Source organism: Echiichthys vipera (assembly GCF_963691815.1).
Source record: "Echiichthys vipera genome assembly, chromosome: 21".
Classification (NCBI taxonomy): Eukaryota; Metazoa; Chordata; class Actinopteri; order Perciformes; family Trachinidae; genus Echiichthys; species Echiichthys vipera.
In genome coordinates, this window is record NC_139846.1 from 17,422,248 (window position 1) to 17,443,409 (window position 21,162).

General features: G+C 41.9%; 2 protein-coding genes across 8 annotated transcripts; one reads left to right on the forward strand and one right to left on the reverse strand.

Annotated features, from left to right (window-relative positions):
• Positions 1–116: 116 nt before the first annotated feature.
• Positions 117–2,486, reverse strand: tmem14ca (transmembrane protein 14Ca). Of its 2 annotated transcripts, XM_083936203.1 has the most exons (6): positions 2,417–2,463; positions 2,039–2,101; positions 1,877–1,961; positions 776–877; positions 529–616; positions 117–314 (listed from the first exon to the last, which is right to left on the reverse strand). In XM_083936203.1, the coding sequence occupies exons 3-6, from the start codon at positions 1,950–1,952 to the stop codon at positions 257–259; spliced, it is 324 nt and encodes a 107-aa protein (XP_083792329.1). In that variant the 5' UTR covers positions 1,953–1,961; positions 2,039–2,101; positions 2,417–2,463; the 3' UTR covers positions 117–256. The 2 variants fall into 2 exon arrangements, with proteins under 2 accessions (XP_083792329.1, XP_083792328.1); XM_083936202.1 differs by lacking the exon at positions 2,039–2,101 and having other exon boundaries at positions 2,417–2,486.
• Positions 2,487–6,945: 4,459 nt separating this feature from the next.
• Positions 6,946–20,955, forward strand: tfap2a (transcription factor AP-2 alpha). Of its 6 annotated transcripts, XM_083936008.1 has the most exons (8): positions 10,088–10,212; positions 10,661–11,099; positions 11,621–12,040; positions 13,202–13,253; positions 14,786–15,011; positions 15,811–15,929; positions 17,738–17,879; positions 19,339–20,955. In XM_083936008.1, the coding sequence occupies exons 2-8, from the start codon at positions 11,073–11,075 to the stop codon at positions 19,625–19,627; spliced, it is 1,275 nt and encodes a 424-aa protein (XP_083792134.1). In that variant the 5' UTR covers positions 10,088–10,212; positions 10,661–11,072; the 3' UTR covers positions 19,628–20,955. The 6 variants fall into 6 exon arrangements, with proteins under 6 accessions (XP_083792132.1, XP_083792131.1, XP_083792129.1 ...); XM_083936006.1 differs by lacking the exons at positions 10,088–10,212; positions 10,661–11,099 and adding an exon at positions 6,946–7,076; XM_083936005.1 differs by lacking the exons at positions 10,088–10,212; positions 10,661–11,099 and adding an exon at positions 8,837–8,937.
• Positions 20,956–21,162: the final 207 nt, after the last annotated feature.

Below are 21,162 nucleotides of genomic sequence, written 5' to 3' on the forward strand. Positions count from 1 at the left end.
GACAACTGCACACCTATTGTATTATGCAACGAATTAACAGAAAATTTTGTAAACCTTTTATACGAATAAATATATGAAAAGTGTCCAATGCATTAATTCAAGGAGGACAAGTCAACCATTGCTATTATATAAACAGGGTACTATATTTCATCCTCAAATACACACTTTTACAAAATGAAATTAATGTTCAACAGTAGAGGGGAAATCCTGACTGGCTGCTGCTGAAACAGAAGACGGGGTACACATCAAAACCCCCTCAGGACTGCTGGGGTTTCTGGAGCAATGTCACACCAAGCTTTCCCATCATCAGAAGACTGGAACAAGAAAAAAAAGTATCACAAATCAAATATCACATCCCTGTTCTTGACTTATAGCTCAGTGAGTGAGTAGGAGTGTTCATTTGGTATCAACACTAAGTTTAACGATCTCATCACAGACACATTTAACAAGTAAATATGCATATTCTCTATTTCAAAGAGGTAACCACTACACCCTGTAATGCATGTAAAATCAGTTTGAGATGGATACCTTGCTGCAGCCATCAAGCCAGCTGGCATGAACTTTCTGGATCCGTAGAACCTCTTTCCCATGACGCCAGCCAGAGCTCCTGATGTAGCTGAAAGACACCATGTGGTGGAAGATGTAAGTGGGGAATGGAAAACAGGATTCATTATGTCCAAAGAGTCATATTACTGTTCTTATTCTGAAGCGCTTTATTTACTCTGGATTATGCACATGCAACACATCAAAAACAGTATATTCTTGGAATACCAACCGAGCGACACCCAAACATTTTTGGGGTCATTGGATATCTGGTAAGCACCAAAACCTGCGAGGCCGCCGAAGAGGACGCCAGCAGCAAGAGAGGGGACACTGCCTGAAAGACACAACATACAGCAGGTCAACACCTGCACCTGGTGTCCACAGGGCTGAGGAGCATGCATACACTGGTGTGCTATGGGAGTAATGTGTTTTAGTTTTGCAGTCCATAAAAAATAATTGACTCAACCCAGACACTGAAGGAGGGACAAAAATGGTTTAGTTAAGACTGGGGTTATCATTATACTATATTACTAGAGATGTCTAAAGGGGTGAATGTCATTGTACACCATAGATGCAGTAGTGTATAAAGGAAGCAAGCACAAAAGACAAAAAAGACAATTAGAATTGGCTTTTTAAAGATTTTGGGGACTGGATAAGCATTTATCCTTCCAGCTTTTACTTGAGTAAAAGTACTAATACCACAGTTAAAAAAAAGAAAGTTGATTATGTTTACTTTTTATACTGTTGGGTGGATTTATTTGCTGTATAACAATGCATTGGGTAGCTCAGTCCATAGGTGACTGGGCTGGGAACCGGAGGTTCGAGTCCCTGTGTGGACCATGAATGGAGTGTGGACTGGTGGCTGGAGAGGTGCCAGTTCATCTCCTGGGCACTGCCGAGGTGCTGTTGAGCAAGGCACTGAACCCCCAACTGCTTGGGGCGCTGGTCACTGGCAGCCCCCTCGCTCTAACATCTCTCCATTGGTTGCATGTATATAGGTCCTGTCTGAGCATGTGTGTGTATTTCGGGCCTGTGTGTGTGTAACATGAAAAACAATAGAGTGAAATTTGAATTTCCCCATTCGCGGGACTAATAAAGGAATCCTTCTTCTTCTTCTTCATTGTATTTAATATACTCCGTTTTTTTCTGCAAAGTTACTAGTAACTAAAGTCGTCAAATAAATAAAGTGAAGTTTAAAAAATGTAACAGAGTATAAATAGAAAATAGCCAAACATTAGACATGGCAATTGCATTTAAGTGCAGTAGGCTACTTGAATACTACTAAGTTACTCTTCACCACTGTATCTAATACACAGTACAACACATATCCTACCTGCTTTTGCATAACCAATGACTCCCCCTGACGTGATTAGGGCTGCGTAACCATATCCCACCCAATCCACAGACATGTTGGACACCTGCAAGGACCACAGCGTGACAGTCAACAACAACGACCTCACCTACAACAACAAACAAAGCTAATAACATTACTTACAGATGAGAAAAGACCAAAGGGATAGTCTGAGTGTGGTGGCGCAGAGATGTTGTAGAAAACTAGCTGAGGCAACAGAAAATATAGCAACATTTTAACATCCGAGAAAGTTTTCCCGCTTTCAAAGTGTCTAGTTTGGGTCAGACATCGTTACATTGTGGCCCCACTGAAGGGTTTAAGTGTGAGTCTGGCTTATTAGATAAGGCTAGCTCCTGTGCACAGCTTAGCACGCGCACTAGGAACACTTGAACTAGCATCTCTGTTGTTACTAAAACACACACAAGCTTGTGGAATAAATAGCCTACATCGTGGTTGGTACGATAATGTATGAGCTTTGACCGATAAATGAACAGATGAAACGCAAACATAGAGACATACAACCTTGCTCTTTCAGTTTGTCCTCTGTCAAAACCAACGGCAGCGTGTTCTCCGCCGAACTACAATGGTTGGTGCACACAACACACGGCGTGGTGCCCGATGGGATATGTAGGCTGAAGTGAACGGGAAGCAGGTGCTGCGTTCACGATAGATGGAATTTCAACAACTACTATTCTTTTTTCTATGTCCATGCTGCTACTACTGTTACTACTACTACTTTTACTTTTAATACTACTACTCCTACTACTACTACTACTAATAATAATAATAATAATGATAATAATAATACTATATGAAAGAGGGTGGCTCTTTTCTTTTGTCATATTTCCCAATTATAAATTGCTGTATTCATAAATGTCATGATCTTTACTTTGCATTTCTTTCAAGGAGAGAGTGAGTGATATATATATATATATATATATATATATATATATATATATATATATATATGCGCTCTCTCTCTCTCTCTCTCACACACACACACACACACACACACACACACACACACACACACACACACACACACACACACACACACACACACACACACACACACACACACACATACTCACACACACACACAAACACACACATACACACACACACACACACACACACACACACACACACACACACACACATACACACACACACACACACACACACACACACACAGTTTCCGTTATTTATTATACCTATGAAATGCATTGTTGTTTTGTTTTATTGAATCTTTATGCTTTGGCAACATAGTCTTTGTGACATTCATGCCAATAAAGCTGAATTTAATATAATTTAATTTAATTTAATTTAATTTAATTGAGAGAGATTGGGAGAGAGAGAGGGGGAGAGCAATTTTATACAAAACGTGATAGTATTCCTTTGTGTCTATGATTAATGGTCAATTAATATGTTTGACATAATCATTTTTTTGTAGCCGAAGCTCTTTTTCCACCTCCTGTGACTGATTATGTGCCCTTGAGCAAAGCTTCCCCATCTGCTTCCACACCGATGCACATTACACAACAGACCAATATTATATTCAAAAGTTATTTGCTCTAAATAATCTCATGTATATATATATATATGAGTACTTTTGTTTTGTTGACAACTTTTGTTGTTTTAAATCCCTCCATAAGAAAGTATTATCTTTAGGACTGTGTATCTTTGAGAGAAACAGCAATGGGGAGACTGAACCCTGTTTACAAAAAAAGTCATCTTTATCACCTCATCTTCTAACTCCAGAGTCATGACACAACTGGAATTAAACTATAGACCTCCTGAAGGCCCGAGCACCAGCTTTCACACCGCTGATGGTCGTCAGACACCAGAGTGGAACTGTTTTTTTTTATTTTTGCGACCACAAGATGGCAGCACAGGATCAGATGAAGTTGTGTTTCAAGTACACGTAACTATAGCCTACCCCAACATGCCCACACTTTAATTGGACTTGATTTCTCTTTGCAAATATACTTTGCTTTACATTCAGAGACAAATGTCTGCACAGAGGCAGGACAAAACACACAATGCCACATTTCACTGCATCAGAATGTGTGTTTTCAGCATTGGAGACTTGTTGGGTGATAACCGTGAAAATTGGAAGATTTCATTTTGAGAGTGTGATTAAAGTTCATGAAGAAAAGCAGGTGGGTGGAGGTCAAAGGGATGAACGAGGAAGGAATAAATGTCGTCTATTTATGTTTCGTTCAAATGATAAACAAATCATTTTATTTGCCTGAATGTTAAGCTGTCGCCCTATTTAATGTTTCACTAATTTGCACAAGTTCATTTTGACCACCTGCATTTCTCTTTTCTTGACTGGCATCGGTTTGGCAGTTTTACTTACTGGAATGCTCACTGTGCACACATTCTCATTTGGTTTCAATTACATGCAACATTGTCTTAAATCCACGCTCTTCTTCTGAAGCAAGGTGGCGCTAGAACACAAGTTATCCTTCTTTGGGGGAGCAGCGTTCCATGCAATGGTCCTGAATCCTTCTCACTCAACAGACACACGTTGCATGATCTCGCGGAGCTACGTGGGACTTTTGTACCTTGAGTGCAATATAGTGACGGGAGAGTTACTGTCTCATCCAGCTGGAGCGAGTCTGTAGCCAAAAAAATCAAACAGGGCACATTTCTAAGATCATTTCCAAACTTCTCCATAACTTAAGGGCCATGAAGGGGGTTTTGTCCCATCACAGATCAATATTTCAAAACAACGAGGGGAGGAGGAGAGCGAACAAGGAGAAGAGCGGTGAGGAGGATGCGTAATTACGCACGAAGATCTGTTTGTATTTCAGCAGTTTTCGATTTTTGAATAAGACACGGAACAGTATCACACACACACACACACACACACACACACACACACACACACACACACACACACACACACACACACACACACACACACACACACACACACACACACACACACACACACACACACACACACACACACACACACAGAGTTTGTTTTGGTACTCCTATTTATTCATGAATGTTCATTAAGATCAAGAAAAAGTATCTTTTCTTTTTTTCTCTCTTTACTGTTAACTTTAGCGTAGATGCAGCTTCATCAGCAATAACATGTCCATGTTTTTTTTCACCCATGCTTACTTGGGGATAACTGGTAAGCATGTTCCAAGAAAAGAGAACACTACCAACACCAAATGAATACATATAACACAATAATACTATGATAATTGCAGTAATAATAATAATTTCTTTAATTTGTTTAAATATGAATGGCTGTTTAAAGTGCCCGGGGTTCAGCCGTTGCAGACGCCTGTTAAACACAGCTCGCAGTTTTTAGGAAGCTCAACGTTGCCGGAGGCCCCGGTGAGATGGTGGAAGTGGTTGAAACCAAGCCCTAGACAAACAGGGCTGGATATTCAAAAGGGACCCCGCTCTTGTCTGAGAGAGTAACCCACTCTCTCAGACAGTTCTGCTTTAAAATCCTCACCCCTCCCTCAGTGCGCAGAGCCCCAAACAATATTCCTGATACCCTCCCACCCCCACCCCCCCCCCCCAGCTCCCTCTCCTTTGTCCAGTCCTGGTGAGGTCTATATAGCTGCAGGTATTGTGTGTGCAGTTAAAATGTGTTCGCCTTTGAAGTCAAACATGAAGGCTTGTTTTAAATATTAACACCGCTAAAAAAAATCTATAGATTCAATGTGGAATTATGCAATTGCAAAAAAACAAAAAAAACAACAACTATAGAGGATTTATTGGAGAAAATGTAAAATGAAGAGTATTTTTCCCGTAAAAAGTTTGTCCAATATTCTCAATGCATGCATTAAATATGTTTAATATACGTGTTTGATGTAGTGAGGGAACCGTCCACGTAGCTGTCTGCCAAGCGACATCCCGTTTGCTGTCCGCATGTGTGTGTGTGTGTGTGTGTGTGTGTGTGTGTTTGTGTGTGTGTGTGTGTGCGCTCCGTCCCAAACTTGACAGTGGTCAAAAAAAGGGGTTTCGATCTTAAAGCTTTGACCATTATCACCTATGTGAGCGCACTTGTTGCTCTCTTCTGTGTGGATGTGTGTGTGTGTGTGTGTGTGTGTGTGTGTGTGTGTGTGTGTGTGCGTGCGTGTACGTGTGCGTGTGAGTGTGGTGTTTGTGAGTATGTGTGTGCGCGCGCCCGTGTGTGTGAGACGGAGAGAGGGAGAGCTCATTCGCTCGTGGCCTGAGGGGTCTACATAAGTATGTATTAGAAATAAACAGTGGATAAATAAATAATGACTCTCACAATAGCAAGCTTTCTGTGTAGAAGTAATGATGTTGGCAGTTAACCTTCAAGTTTTTTTTTAACTCGACACACTTTCATTTGCAGTTTGCAATTCATAAACAGTGAAGACGAAAGACAAGGAAAGATAACTGACAGATATGTCCCTTTATGTATCACACATAGCATTTGCTGTCATTTTTGCTTTGCCATACTCTTTAATTTTCGGGCACTTTTAGCAAAGGCTATTCTCTAAAGAGCTATTTTTTTATTAAATATTATTTATTTTTACAATAAATGAAGGGGAGGGTAAAACCACATGTCTTTGGTTGTGTGATTTTCATGTGCACAATACACTTTTCTCACATTTGAATAAACCAAATTCATTTTTGATGTACATTCACTGGATGTAAAGAAATTGTCACTCTATGAAATATGGATTTTATATGGAAAAAAGCATAAACTGACACTCTCCTGCAAATATAATGAATGCGGTATTTCTTTAATTAATAGGCTGTGATAAGCACTGGCTGCTATCTCGGTTTCCTCAGATAAATAGCTAATATGCAGATTTTTTTTTTGTTCGTTTTCATCATTAATGTTCCAAGTAAATCCGTGTAATTGTCATTAGAGACCAAAATTGTGACAGCTTAGGCCTACCCAGCACCCAGACAAATAGGCTTTTCACTCCTTTTCCCAGGTAGCTGCTCCTTTCTAGTCCACACCCGGTGCAGTGCGCATGCGTCGCCAGGTGGCCTCGCACCGTTTTTATGGCCAGGTGAGGCGATCCGGTCCAGGTAAAAACCAAAAGTGTTTACTCTGGGACCCGAAGACTCAATGAGATAGACACGGCACCGGATTGAACCAAGAAAAGAACCCACCAAAGGCAGCAGAAGACAAAGAATGTCAATTATGGGCAAAATGGGGGAATGGCAGGTAAGTGCTGCTTACTTTAAGACAAAGACACGGCTGGGAAAATCCATGAAAACTGTCAAAGGGTCGACTTGTTGTAGGATGAAGCAGCACGGGCACCGTCAAATCTTTTGTAAAGAGAGCTGGTACAGTACTGGTGTGTAGTTATGTATAGTTTCAAACCGCCAGGACATCTTAAAACGACGTTAAAGGTGTTTTATTTTGAAGGTGTTTGGCGGTGATGTAGCCTCACGTGTCAAACTGTCCGTGTAGTTTTTTCCCTGAGGATGTCGATCGCATGTGAAAGGACGCGTTTCAGATCTATGTGTTTTTAATCCCGAATAAGAAATGTGTGGTAACAGACATGAGATGTGGTTTTGTATTGACACTCAGCCCTTATTCCAAAAAAAAAAAACAAATGTGTCCTTGCGTCTTTGAAGTAAAACAACTCCACATACATGTACTTCCTATATATTTACAGAAATTGGGATTACATGTGTTAAACTAAGAAGTTATAAAGCATCCCACAGTGGACTTTCTATAGAGCCTCGTATTGTCTGGGGCTTCACTGAAACATTGTTTTGTGAGGCGTGGAGGATTTAAGAGAGAGGGACCTGCGGAAACAAAACACTTTAGTTTCACTCGTTAAAAGACAAAAAAAAAGACCACCACCTCCACCTCCACCTCCACCTCCACCTCCACAGACAAGCAGGCCACCTCTCCAGAAAGACACTCGCATGCATAGCTGTCATTGTCAGCCATCGCTCCTTTCTCATTAATAACAACTGCTTGCAAGGTACTCCACCAAAAATGGTAATCCAGTTTTTTTTTTAAAAAACAAGAGGGGCCAACGCCTTACAGGGCTGGCGACCTGTCTGCTGACCCACGACCTGCTGAGGTGAAGGCTCGGCCGGCGACAGGGCAGAACCCCCCGACCCTCCCCTCCCGCCACACACACACACACACATATTCACATGAAACAAGGCCATGTTGTTGTGTTAATTATTAACACCCCCCCTCCTCTCCTCAAAAAAACAAAACAAACCCTGCGACTTACAGGTAGTCAATAGACCTGTAGAGCCGCATTGAATGGCTCACCCTTTTTTAACATTAAAAGAATAGCCTCTCAAGGTCTCACTCTCAATGGGATTAAAATAACAGCTTGTGGGAGTTTAAAAAAATCAAGGTTGCCAACAAAGTGTGCGACAGGGTTGTATTTGCATAGGCATGCTGTTTCCACATCAAGTCTTAGAAAAGTAATCCCTAATAAGACACCAGGAACTGAGTCAGTACACTTCAGCCCCCCTCAAAAAAAGTTATTTCCCAGCAAGGACATTTGCCCCTTTTATTATACAGATGTATATATCGTTAAAATATCATTTCTGGACTCTAATGTGCTTTTTATCTAGCCTCGACAATACTTGTGCAATTATATAGAAACAGTTCCAGGTGCATGCAGGTCCCCGTGCATGACTGTACCCTTCTTCAATACCCCTTAAGTAGAAATGATACATACACCTCAGTGAACAGTGAAATAATAAGCATGTGTAGCGTCTTGCTGCTGTAGTTTTTACCTGTGTGCTGTCCATTGGTGTTGTGTGAGCAGATGGGGGGGAATCAAACGACTGTTGATATGCTAATGAGGCCCTGTGCCAGTGTTATTACAGAGCTGCTCCAGCCCTTCACTTCCACCATTAGAGGGAGACCTCAGAGCGCAAGACAGACAGCAGCCCACAGCTTCAATAAAAGTAGTTTTTCTGAGCGGGGAGCACGATTCAGTGAGTGAAAACAAGGCTAAGGCGATACCTTCACTCAATATTCACCTCAACAATCCATGAAAATGCTTTGGAAATTAACTGATAACATTAAATATGAAGATTGCGAGGTAAGGGGCTTATCTTTTGATTTGTTTTAATTTAATCTTCACTTTTGAAAATTTCCTTTAATTATTGGTGTTGTATTGTTTTGACCCAACTGTGTCATTCTTTTGACAGATGTTAGTGTACACATTTAATTCAACTGCAGGATGAATAGATCTTTTATTGTCATACGGGTTCTTCTTTTATGTGCATTTGTGTGGAGTAAAATAATAAGATAATAACGACAGTGGTATTATTAATACAATTGTGATTATTTTTAATATAGCTGATTATAATAATAACACTATTAATCATGATGCTAATATATCAATAATAATCATCATATTAATGCGAATAATACATTTGGCGTTATGGCAATGACAGCTGTATTTAAAATATGAGTGAGTAAAAGCACACTATTGTCATTTATTTATTTTTTCTCTTTAAATTCACATAATACAATTTATCCAAATATCAAAAAATACGTGGACACTTAAACTAAAAAATATAAACTTACCATGAATTTAATTAAAATGTATATTTTTGACTAAATGGCAGATGCAAGCTCTACCTGCTTTATCCACTGTTTAAATGGAATGGACATCTACCCTTCAATTTAATATTACTGCAATTTGAGCGGTTATATTTTATGTGTGTGTGTGTGTGTATGTGTGGAGTGCATACACTGAGTGATCGTTGTTATGGGCATAGACAAAGTTTGGCAGAAATATAAAGGGACTTGTTTAGGAGTAGAGAAGCCAGTCGAACGTGTTTTCACCCGCGTCCCTATGAGAGTGTAGGGACGGCCGGGCAGTAGGAAAACAAAAGCTGGGCACCTTCGCGTTCATATTTTGGTGATTGTTTTAAAGTGTACAGGCTTGTTTTCCTGTTGGTGTGGATGCAAAGAGAAAAAAGGCAATCGAAATCCGTCCACGGCCCGGTGATTCGTCATTTTAACAGTGTGTGATTAAGCAAGAAGGGGAGTGGAGCTCTTTTTAGCCGCGCGTAAAAGTTGGTTAGCGCGCCGGATCCAAGCGGCCCTTTCATAGACTTTGGGGATTTATTTTTCTCCGTCTTTCCCGGTCAAAGTTTTTTTTTTTTAATAAGCCGGGTGTGATTCTGGGTTTTGGAGTGGAGGAGGAACCGGTGGATTAATTCGGTGGAAACAGAGGAGAGAAAGGAAACCCATGGATGGCAGCTCGCTGTCGGAGTCTGAGGCGGAAAACAAAGGCACGAGCGGTAGAAATGAGCCGGTCGAAATGCCCGTAACGTCGACTGCTGGATTTTCACCCAGTTCAGAGGTGCACGTTTGTTTCCTTCTATCGCTTCTCCTTCCCCGTGTCTGTGGTCCACCTCCCTTCATTCCTATGTCTTTCTTTCACTTTTGCGCTTTGGCCCTGGGACCCTTTTAAACCCCCCCCCCCCCTCTGCCTCCACCTCCCCCACACCCCCCTCCTCTCTCTCTGATTCGTCAGACGGGAGTGAATGTCCCTCTTTTTGTCTCTCTCTCTCTCCACTCCCTCCACAGTCTCTCACTCCCTCTTTCTCTCTCTCTCTCTCTCTCTCACACACTCCCTCACTCTCCCCATCTCTGATTAGATATACTGATTCCTCCTTTCAATGGACGTCATTTAAGCGCAGACTGCTGCCTTGAGTTGCGTCCTCCGCTTCACGCCCGATTTCCGAACCATTCTTTCCTTATTGTTAAGTATTCCTGTAATATTAATAGTCATGAATGCGTTCTATTAGGAGTCCAAGGGGGAGACGAAGAAGCGGCTCTATTTTTGTGGCTAATATGAGCTCAAGCGAGGGGACGGCAGCACTGTGATAGAAGCCAGGAGAGCAGGGAGAAAAGAGGGTTTGCGAAGAGAAACTTTCAACCCAAATCCGCCAGCAACGCCGAATATCTGCTTTTTTTAAAGACCCACATGAAGGGCAGCGGGGATCTAACCATTTGTTTCTGATGGATTATCGTCCTGCTTCTGTGGCACATATCTGATCGCCGGGGCCATCGTGATCTTTCAGGAGAGAAGAGTCTTTTCGGGGGGCTGATTTTTTTTGTTTTGCTGGTTAATTGCCTTTGCTCGCCCCCCCAAAAAAATACTGAAAGTGTTTTTGAACTGATTATTCTATTACTGAGTGGCACCAAAAATCCATTCAAATGTTGGTGCACAGTTTTTCCGCGATGGTAAGTTGCTGAAGCCTCAACGTGTCAGATATACTTCCCAATTTGTTTTGCATTCCAGATTTTGTTATAATATTTATTTCCCCTAGAATGCTGTTTTGTGGCGCTTGCATGCTTAAAGAACACCTTAGGGGGAAAGTGCTGAAATAATGCAAGGCTCGGTTATTTGTCTGAGGACATTTACACCTCCGGAATGTTTTAGTTTTATTTGATAATATACTTTGGACCTCTTATTTGAATGTTGTTTTATTTCTAAAGCTGTGCGGACACGCAATCAGTGTGTGGAATGGTTGTCTATATTGTTTGAAATCAGTCAGGACATTTGATTCAGATGTAATATAGATTCCACACTTGGTCTAATTCCTGACACATACACTCAGGCCATATTTGATAATGCCCCAGCAGAAGCCCGCAGAGCATTCTGCAGTTAAAACAAAGAGGGGGGAATGCCATAATGTATGAATGTGTATTTGTAAAATGGATTTAGGCTAAAACACATCTCTCTTTCTGCCCCCCTCTGCCAGGACCGTCACGACGGCACCAGCAATGGGACAGCCCGGCTACCTCAGCTGGGCGGCGTGGGCCAGAGTCCCTACACGAGCGCCCCTCCGCTCTCCCACACACCGAACTCGGACTTCCAGCCCCCGTACTTCCCCCCGCCCTACCAGCCCATCTACCCGCAGTCTCAGGACCCTTACTCGCACGTCAACGACCCGTACTCCCTCAACTCCCTGCACGCCCAGCCGCAGCCCCAGCACCCGGGATGGCCGGGCCAAAGGCAGAGTCAGGAGAGCGGCCTGCTGCACCAGCACCGCAGCCTGCCCCACCAGCTGTGCCGGGAGTACCGCAGGGAAGTGCTCCTACCGTCCGGCCACGGCATCGATACGGGACTGTCGGACTCTATCCCTATCCATGGAATACCTCACTCTTTAGACGACGTTCAGGTGAGGCAGCTTTACCCTGGTTCTTTTTTTTTTTTGGCTTACTTAAAAAAATAAAGTCTCACTTTGATTATTAATGTTAGTCACAGTTGGTAACTATACTACTATATTTTGAATTAGCCTATTATTAAATATAATAATGGTGTTATTTTTATTTGAATACATAGGCCTAATTATTATTATATCCATTTGTTCAAGCACCCTGCCTTTCATAATCACTACTCATTTATTATTGATTTAATATTGTTAAGGTGTTGGTGAATGTTTTTTTTATTACCGTTGTATAATCAATGTTAAAAGCATGACACACATTAAATTAGTCTACTAATAGAGTCATTTTTACTGCCCGAAAAAAAGCTTTTTTCCCCCAGTGTTGTCAAGATTAATTTGAATAAAACATCAAAAATCATGCTGTTATTTCCATTCATAAAATATAGTTTTCAAACAAAAATGTTTCAAGCGGCTGCGGTTTTGTTCAATATTATCACTTCAATCTAATTCAATTAAATAAAAAACAAACAATGCGCCCGTATTCCACACGGATTTTATTCATGTTCTCTGACTTCTCAGTCTTCAAAAACACATGAAGCTCGCAGTTCTCCTCGAACGATAACGTGATAATGTACATCGCATGCACCCTAACATGAGAATTGCGTTTAGGTGCGATTAATAAAGATACATCATAAGGAAACGCTAGAAATGGTCAAAAACCCTCAATCTTATTTAGATGATTCTTCCCAGTTTTTAATCAGAAACAAACACCAATAATCCTCTAATTAGTTCATAGGCCTTTAATAGGCTGCGCTGCCGTAATTACTATCCAATCTAGATTAGAAATTTCCTTGAGTAGAGCCAATATGAGGGCGAAATTAGGTCAGGATTATGGGGCGACACAGCTTCGTTATTTAAGTCTGAGTTAGTGATCTAGTGCAATGCGTCCATCAGTGGAACCCGCTGAAAATACTCATGGACAATAATAACAGGTATGGCCCTCGGAGAGCCTCCATGTTGGGTGATTGTGGTCCGCTAATTGCGCCAGGCTTTTTGTTCGTGCACTGCATCCTGATTTGCATTCACTGCCACAGGACTGAGGCGGATATTTCCCTGCCCTTTGTGCTAATATTGTGCCCATTTCTTTTTTTTTTTTTTGCATTTGTGTCACAGTCCGTGGATGATCAAGGAATCCACATTCCCGACCAGACTGTAATTAAAAAAGGTAAGCAATTTCCTTCGAGATATCATGCATGTTTCGGCACACGCGCGCGCGCGCACACACGCACGCACACACACACACACACACACACACACACACACACACACACACACACACACACACACACGCACACACACAGATACCAGTCACCATTCTGCTCGAGAGAACTCGATGCAATGCGGTAATGCCTGACTGATCCTAATACGCAGTAGCCTATTTTTCATTACATGGATTCCAAGTGCATCAAAACTGGCTGCACCTTTTTTTCTTTTTTTTTTCTTCTCGCTGATGGAATTTACTGTCAGCGTTTCAGAGCAGCAGGGAGATGAGTGAAGCTGGTGGGGGCTTTGTAGGCCCCGTGGTAATGATGGTCAAAGATACATGCCTATATAGACGCGCTTGGCACTTCAGTTGTGAAAGCGAATAGCTGCAATCACACTGTATGGTCACATTTAAAATGGAAGTTGGCGCTGGATGGAGGCCTAGTGTGTGCAGGGTGACACTGTCTTTTAGGGAGGTATAAAAAACAAACACTGGCTGATTAGGGCGAGGTGTGTTGGATTCTAATCTGCACAGTACATTTGCTGTAAAAAATCTGTCTAATTTGTATTTCAAATGATACATGATGAGGACATCCTCGTGCTCAGGTTTATATGCGTTTGGTCAGGTCAAATTAGGCTAGATTCGATGTGGAGCGGTTTTTCTTTCTTCCTTTTTCTGTCTATTCCCCCCCATTCTCTCTATTTTGAGTCTGTCTATCTGCGCATCAACATGATAATTGGCTTCTTATATTAGTAATCTCAAGAGTTCGTTTAACTCCTATTGTCTCTATTAAGCTCCCCTGAGCCATTAATGTCACAAGTGATCTATCCAAAGGCGCACAGTCCCCTTTGTCTCCGGTTACTGCACACCAAAACGGTGTAAAGCCCAGTAGTGCTGAGCCACCTCCCGGTTTGAAATCACACACGGGCGGTTTTGCTGGATACCGAGGATATGTCAAAATAGGTAGACTTTAAACAAATCTCTCGGTTGGTGTGTCTGCATTGTGCACACAGTCGATCACCGTGCGCAAAAATCCACTCTACCAGCGCTCAGATACTGGAGATTCTCCCCGTCTGCTGCTGAGATCGACACATACATATTTTTAGATAAAGAACAGATGAACGGAAATATTCTGAATCACGTGCACGTGTAGATGAGCTATAATTATGCCTGTACACAGTCCTGATGTCACTGTTTCCACAATTCACACGCAAACCCTAATATTAATATTGCTGTTATTATTATTATTATTATTAGGACTACTATTATTGCTATGTAGGCCTCCACTGGTCGTTTTTTTTCTGCATGTCCTTGTTGCTGAAAGTGTACACATGTGGTGCTAAACTCTAAATCCGGGGCCTAAATCCCCCCATCTCATTTAGTTAAGGCTCTGCATTGCATGAAATTCACTGAGCACGGTCTCTCTGCCCCCCTCCTCTCTCTCTCCTTCCCACCATTCCCCTCTCTCTCTCTCTCTCTACCTCCCTTGCTAGGTCCAGTGTCTTTATCCAAGAACAACAACATCTCCTCCATCCCCGTAAATAAGGACGGTCTTTTCGGAGGGGTGGTAAACCCCAACGAGGTGTTCTGCTCAGTTCCGGGTCGCCTGTCCCTCCTCAGCTCCACATCAAAGTACAAGGTCACGGTGGCGGAGGTGCAGAGACGCCTCTCGCCGCCCGAATGCCTCAACGCCTCTCTGCTGGGCGGGGTTCTGAGGAGGTGAGTTCGTCTGCAAAAATACCCCCCCCCCTCTCTCTCTCTCTGTGTGTACCTGTTTTTTCTCTGTGCGTGAGTATAAACTCGCTACAATCCCTTCTCTCTGACAGAGTACATCTCTCTCTCTCTCTCTCTCTCTCTCTCTCTCTCTCTCTCTCTCTCTCTCTCTCTCTCTCTCTCTCTCTCTCTCTCTCTCTCTCCTCTGTACCAAGAATAATTAAAATCGACCAACCATGACACCTAGCTCCTGCATTTAAAGCAGGGGTCTGTTAAATTCCATATTAACTTCCCTGGCACACTGGAACTCTCTCTCTCTCTCTCTGAAATTAATGTAGGCCTAGTCTGTTTCAACCCCAGCCCTATAGGCCCAGTGAAGGCATTACACATGAAAACATTGGTCTCCAGTGAACTGTCTACTGAAGTGCTGTAGAGACACGCAGCCAGTAATAGTACTGCCTATTAAGTGGGCTTTATTTATTCATTTTGTACAGTATTTGTCTGCTGGTAAAAAGGCTGGGCTCTTTCGGAATTATTTATAGCTCGTATGAGGGATGTGATGGAGGGTAAAGCCAGCCAAATTCAGTCCATTCACCTTTTAATTAGGGGAGAAGAGCTAAACCCCATTTACTGGCAGACACATGCAAATAGAAAAGGCATCATGGAAAGTATTAATAAAATCCTAAGTGATAGAACATAATCATTCAAACTATCTGACAACAGGTGACTTTCTTGCTTGCCAGTGCAAATATCCATACAGTTACATATTTTGTATATCTAAATGTTCTGCTCTGTTCTGTCACAGGGCCAAGTCTAAGAACGGGGGAAGGTCCTTAAGGGAGAAGCTGGATAAAATCGGCTTGAATCTACCTGCGGGCAGACGCAAGGCAGCCAACGTCACCTTACTGACGTCACTAGTCGAAGGTAAGCCGGGTGCCGTAAATCACGTTCCCACTCTTGTTGCTCCCGCGATATCAGTCGCTTGCAAAGTGGGATTTTTCTCTCTCTCTCTCTCCCTCACTCTTTCTTTCTCTGTGTTGGAAATCAGCATATGCGCTCATCCGTGTAATGTGGACCGACTTTGCCTCGCAAGTAATAAAGCATGAAGGATGTGTGAGTGTGTGTGTGTGTGTGTGAGAGAGTGGTGAGTGTGTATGTATGCGTGTGTGTGTATAAAAAGATAGATAGATACAGAGAGAGAGAGAGAGAGAGAGAGAGAGAGAGAGAGAGAGAGAGAGAGAGAGAGAGAGAGAGAGAGAGAGAGAGAGAGCAAGAGAGAGAGAGAGAGAGAGAGAGAGAGAGAGAGAGAGAGTAGTGTTGGTAATAGTGGCGTTGGCCTTCGCATTCAGGAGCACAGTTGCAGGTCCATGGCTGGCCTAGTTTATACACTGGATGAATTTGTGTTGAAGTCCAGTTAATTATTGAGTGCTGCTTGTTTATTGGGCGCCGCTGAGCTGCTTCACCTCTTGGATGAGAAGTCGATTGATTTATTAACCCTGCATTGTTCCAAACATTAATATAGCCTGGGTATGGCATGCGCAGGGCTGATTTTTTTAATGGTGACTTAATTCTTCCCTTAATAGCTTCCCCATGCATTTGGTTTTCAGTGAAGATTTTTGTTGCATGCAAATGGCATGGCGCTGACCTATTGGGAGCTATATGTTTCGGGCCTATTAAAGAATAAATTAGTCAATTATGGCGCGCAGGAAAGATGCCTTTTAGGTGACTGGATAAATCCATTTTCGCTCGCTAGAGTTGAACCTTATTATTCAGTGCAGTGGTATTTGGTGTGCTGTGGGTTTCCAAAGGTGAAAGCCCGCGATGGTTCACCGGTCCCTGTTAATCATTATTGCAGAAGAGGGACGAATTGCAATGCTCATTGTGCTTGGTAGAAACGTGGTGCTGCTCTATTGTAATGAGCCTGGAGAAATGTATGATTCTGGGTAGGTACTAATAATAATAGGGGGGTGGGGGGCTGGCAGAGGGTGGGAGAAGGCAGCCGGTTATTTAGTGAAGGGACACTGCCTTTGCTGAAGTGCTGTCATTTGTTTATGATCCGCTCCATTTTATGGAAACGAGTTTACTGGACTCGAGCTTTGATGCTAATTGGCGCATGCGTTCTTCCGGAGTGGAGGCTTATGGGCAGGAAGCCCCGCAGTAAAAGCTCAACTGCTTCAGGAAATTAAAACCAAAGACTTGGAAAAGAAAAAAAAAATATCAACCAACAAGAGAAGCGAACACAGACTCGGACGGAATGAAAGCTGCAATTCTCATAGAATATAAGACAAAGTGAGATTTAGGTATACCCCTTCAAAATTGCTTCCCCATGCCTCTGTGATCTGCTGGACTTTCAATAATGTGCAGGCATTGGTAATCAATGACATGGTGCTAAGCATGACGCCCGTCTATACTTCATATCCACTTATTGTTTCTCATCCATGTTTCACCGTTCTCACGGTATGAGGAAGAGAGCTTGACGTGTATTGACAGCTCGCACGGCTGTTTTATTATTATTCATTTTATTACTGTTGTTGTTATTATAATTGCTGTGCTGTTTGTGTTGTTATCATCATTAGTGTTGTTGTTAAGGCACAGGTGTTATAACACTTGCTGCCTGGACGCTCTCTTCACATCACATTAATCGGTCCAAGCAGGGAGTGTGAAGTGCTCTGAATTTGATGGAACCATATTTAATAAGCAAACACATTTCAACCTCTTTTCTTCCTTCTCAGGCGAAGCGGTACATCTTGCCAGGGATTTTGGTTATGTATGCGAGACTGAGTTTCCAGCCAAGGCAGTAGCTGAATATGTAAACCGTCAGCATTCCGACCCAAACGAACAAGTCCAAAGAAAAAACATGCTATTGGCCACAAAGTAAGTGCTTTTTATCACATCTCACTGTGCCACACCAAATGCATCCCAGTCTGTGTGTGTGTGTGTGTGTGTGTGTGTGAGAGAGCTCAAATTAACTCTCTCTCTCTCGCTCTCTCTCTCTCTCTCTCTCTCTCTCTCTCTCTCTCTCTCTCTCTCTCTCTCTCTCTCTCTCTCTCTCTCTCTCTCTCTCTCTCTTTCTCTCTCTGTCTCTCTCTATCTCTCTCTCTCTCCCTCTCGCTATCTGTGTGTGTGTGTGTTTGTGAGAGATAACTTTATTAGAATGCAATTTTCACACTTATCACCATTCTCTACAGAGTTTAAAAAAAACAACAACATTATTTCATGTGTGATCATGATAAAATACATTGTCACCATGTCTCCATGTAATAGCCAGATTATATGAATTAATAAACTTTTTTGTAGTCCCACACTATCACTGCTAATTACAGATTGTATTCAGGCACTTATTTTCTTCTTATTAATGCGTGTGTTTAAATATAATAATATAGCTGATGATTAAAATGCGTATAGTGCAGTTGAATGTACTGCTGTTGATATGCACAGCGGTATTTAGTTTGCCTTGTGATTTCAGTGTCATTGACACATAGCTGGTTCACATGAACCATTTGCTGTGGTTGTTTGTTTTTTTACTGTGTTAACGTGGGGATTCCATAGATGGCATTGGATGCATTTAATATTGATGACGGGCCGCTGTAATTGAACAGCTGTCCGCTATAACCGCTTATTACAGCCTCTTTGAGTGCATTAAAATACCCACACCATGAAAGGGAGAGTGAGCCTGCTCCGTTCTAAAAATGTTCACCATAAATGAGCATACTGTGTACCGCATATACGCAGGGAATCGTGACTTTTGAGGGAATAAATAAAGGCCATGCATTGTTATTATTATTTTTTTTAAATATATTGTGTTATGTGTTGTGTTAATTGTTTGATAATTAGCACTGAAGTTCAAAGTATACAAAAATGTTCGTTTTACATCGACACGTCATTTGGACTCGTGTTTTCTCTTCAAATCTCATTCGTAATAAAAGTAAGATATCCTGCCACTGAGCTCAGATAGAGACATTTCCACCTGTTTGTAGCTTCGGGACGTTTTCTTTTAGCCAAGTGCTAAATTCTGAAAACAAAGCAGAGTATGAGAAACACAGTTTCAGTCCACTAATAAGTGCTGTAAAAAAAAAGATTGCAGAGTTTATTTGCGGAAACAGGATCACACCTTAAAGTGGCTGCTGCTCACGTTGCACTTACTTTAAGCCGATTTTAAATGTACAGACCAGCACCCCTGCAGGACTGACTGATTATAAAGTGGATCTTTTTTTTCTTCAGGAAATCAAAATGCACGCAGGGATTTACGATGTACTGTCTCTCTCATTAACACGCCCGCTCTCTCTCTCTCTCTCTCTCTCTCTCTCTCTCTCTCTCTCTCTCTCTGTTTTAGACAAGTCTGCAAAGAGTTCACAGATCTGCTGTCCCAGGACCGCTCACCGCTTGGAAACTCACGGCCGCAGCCCATCCTTGAACCGGGGATCCAGAGTTGTTTGACCCACTTCAGTCTAATCTCGCATGGTTTCGGGACGCCAGCACTGTGCGCGGCAGTCACGGCCCTGCAGAACTATCTGACCGAGGCTATCAAAGCCATGGACAAAATGTACCTCAACAACAACCCCAACAGTCACTCAGATAACGGCACTAAAGGTGGAGACAAAGACGAGAAGCACAGAAAGTGATGTTTCCATCCCACCTTCACCGAGGGGCCGAACCCCAGGGCTCTTCTTCTACACCGGCCCACAACCCCTGCGCCTCGCCCCGGTCCCCATCCATCCAATATAAATATTATAAATACCTTATAAATACTATTGATAAAGTTAAACGTGCCACTTCCTGATCTTGCGCGGTTTTACATGTTTTGTTTTTACATCCCACTTTGGATTCACGGAGGAAGCGACGCAAGAATCTTCTTCTACTTCTTCTTCTTCTTCTTCTTCTTCTTCTTCCAACACCTGAACCATATGAAATGTTATTTTAAAAAAAAAGAAAAGAAAAGAAAAGAAAAAAAAGCTGCAGAGGAAACAGCTCCAGGGCGAGGAAAAGGTGTATTGCCTCAGCCAGAGGACTTTTTATGTACTCCCCCTTATTTTTTATGAGCTGCAACGAATGGACTGAAATCCAGCGACCCCTCTATATCTCAATTTTACGATTGTGACAAAAACGAAGCGAAAAGAGGATGAATTCTTATCAGTATTGTGAATAATAAACTTGAAAAACAAAGAGAAAATCCACAGAGCTCCATGTCATGACTTCAGTTGTAGACTCTCACTCTCTCTCTCTCCAAGCGACCAACTTGAACTTTTTGAATTTCAACACGATTCGCAGTTATATAAGGGAATCAGTGTTCATGTATGTATATATTTATTTATGTGTAATTTAATGGGAATTGTAAATATGGTGCGTCTGTTGAAACTTCTTTTTTTTTTTTTATTTATCTGGTGCCTCCTGTTTTAGTGGGTTTGAATATTCGGTTAGTTCTTCATGTGATTTTATGGTTCTTAGAAAACAGAAGTTTGGGGTATTTTTTATTTCTCTGGGATATTTCAATTCAGCCCTCTTGTAGCATGTTGAGGCGACATTGAAGCAAGTGAACAAATTGAATAGAAATAAACTTCCATTTCTCTCTTTAAATCATCCTTACTCGGGTTTTTTATTTGAGACAGAGCACAGGTGAGACCCTGAGGAGAACTGTTTTTTTCTTGTGTTTCTATTTTCGTTTTTATACAAGCTTTTATGTGTCGTGCCAATCACAATACCTTCCACCTCTTGTCCTCTCCTCGAAACACCATAAAAGCAATAAATGGAATATTGTCTTTTTTTTATTTTTTAAATGTTGGAAGACATTCAAAAAGCATTTTTGGGACCACCTGATATCTTGTCATGTCCGATAATGTCCAAATTGGAGGCGGTTTTAGCTGTATTGTATAGACATGTGCTGGCAATAGTTCCCATGCCTGTCAATGTATTATAGTCCTTTGTTGCCCAGAAAAAAAATAAATATTTGATACGCTTCATCTCGATTTTTATTCATATCTTTTAATTTTTTATTCACTGCTTGATACGCTGGGGTGTTTTTTTCTCTTTCTTTCTTTTTTTTGGTCTTAGTATTTTTTTTCCCATTCTAACGGCTACAGTAATTGAGTTTAAGTCTCCCCTGATGATTGCTCCTTGCAATAAGCAGCTGAACTCATTGTTTCCCTCAAGTATAATAAAA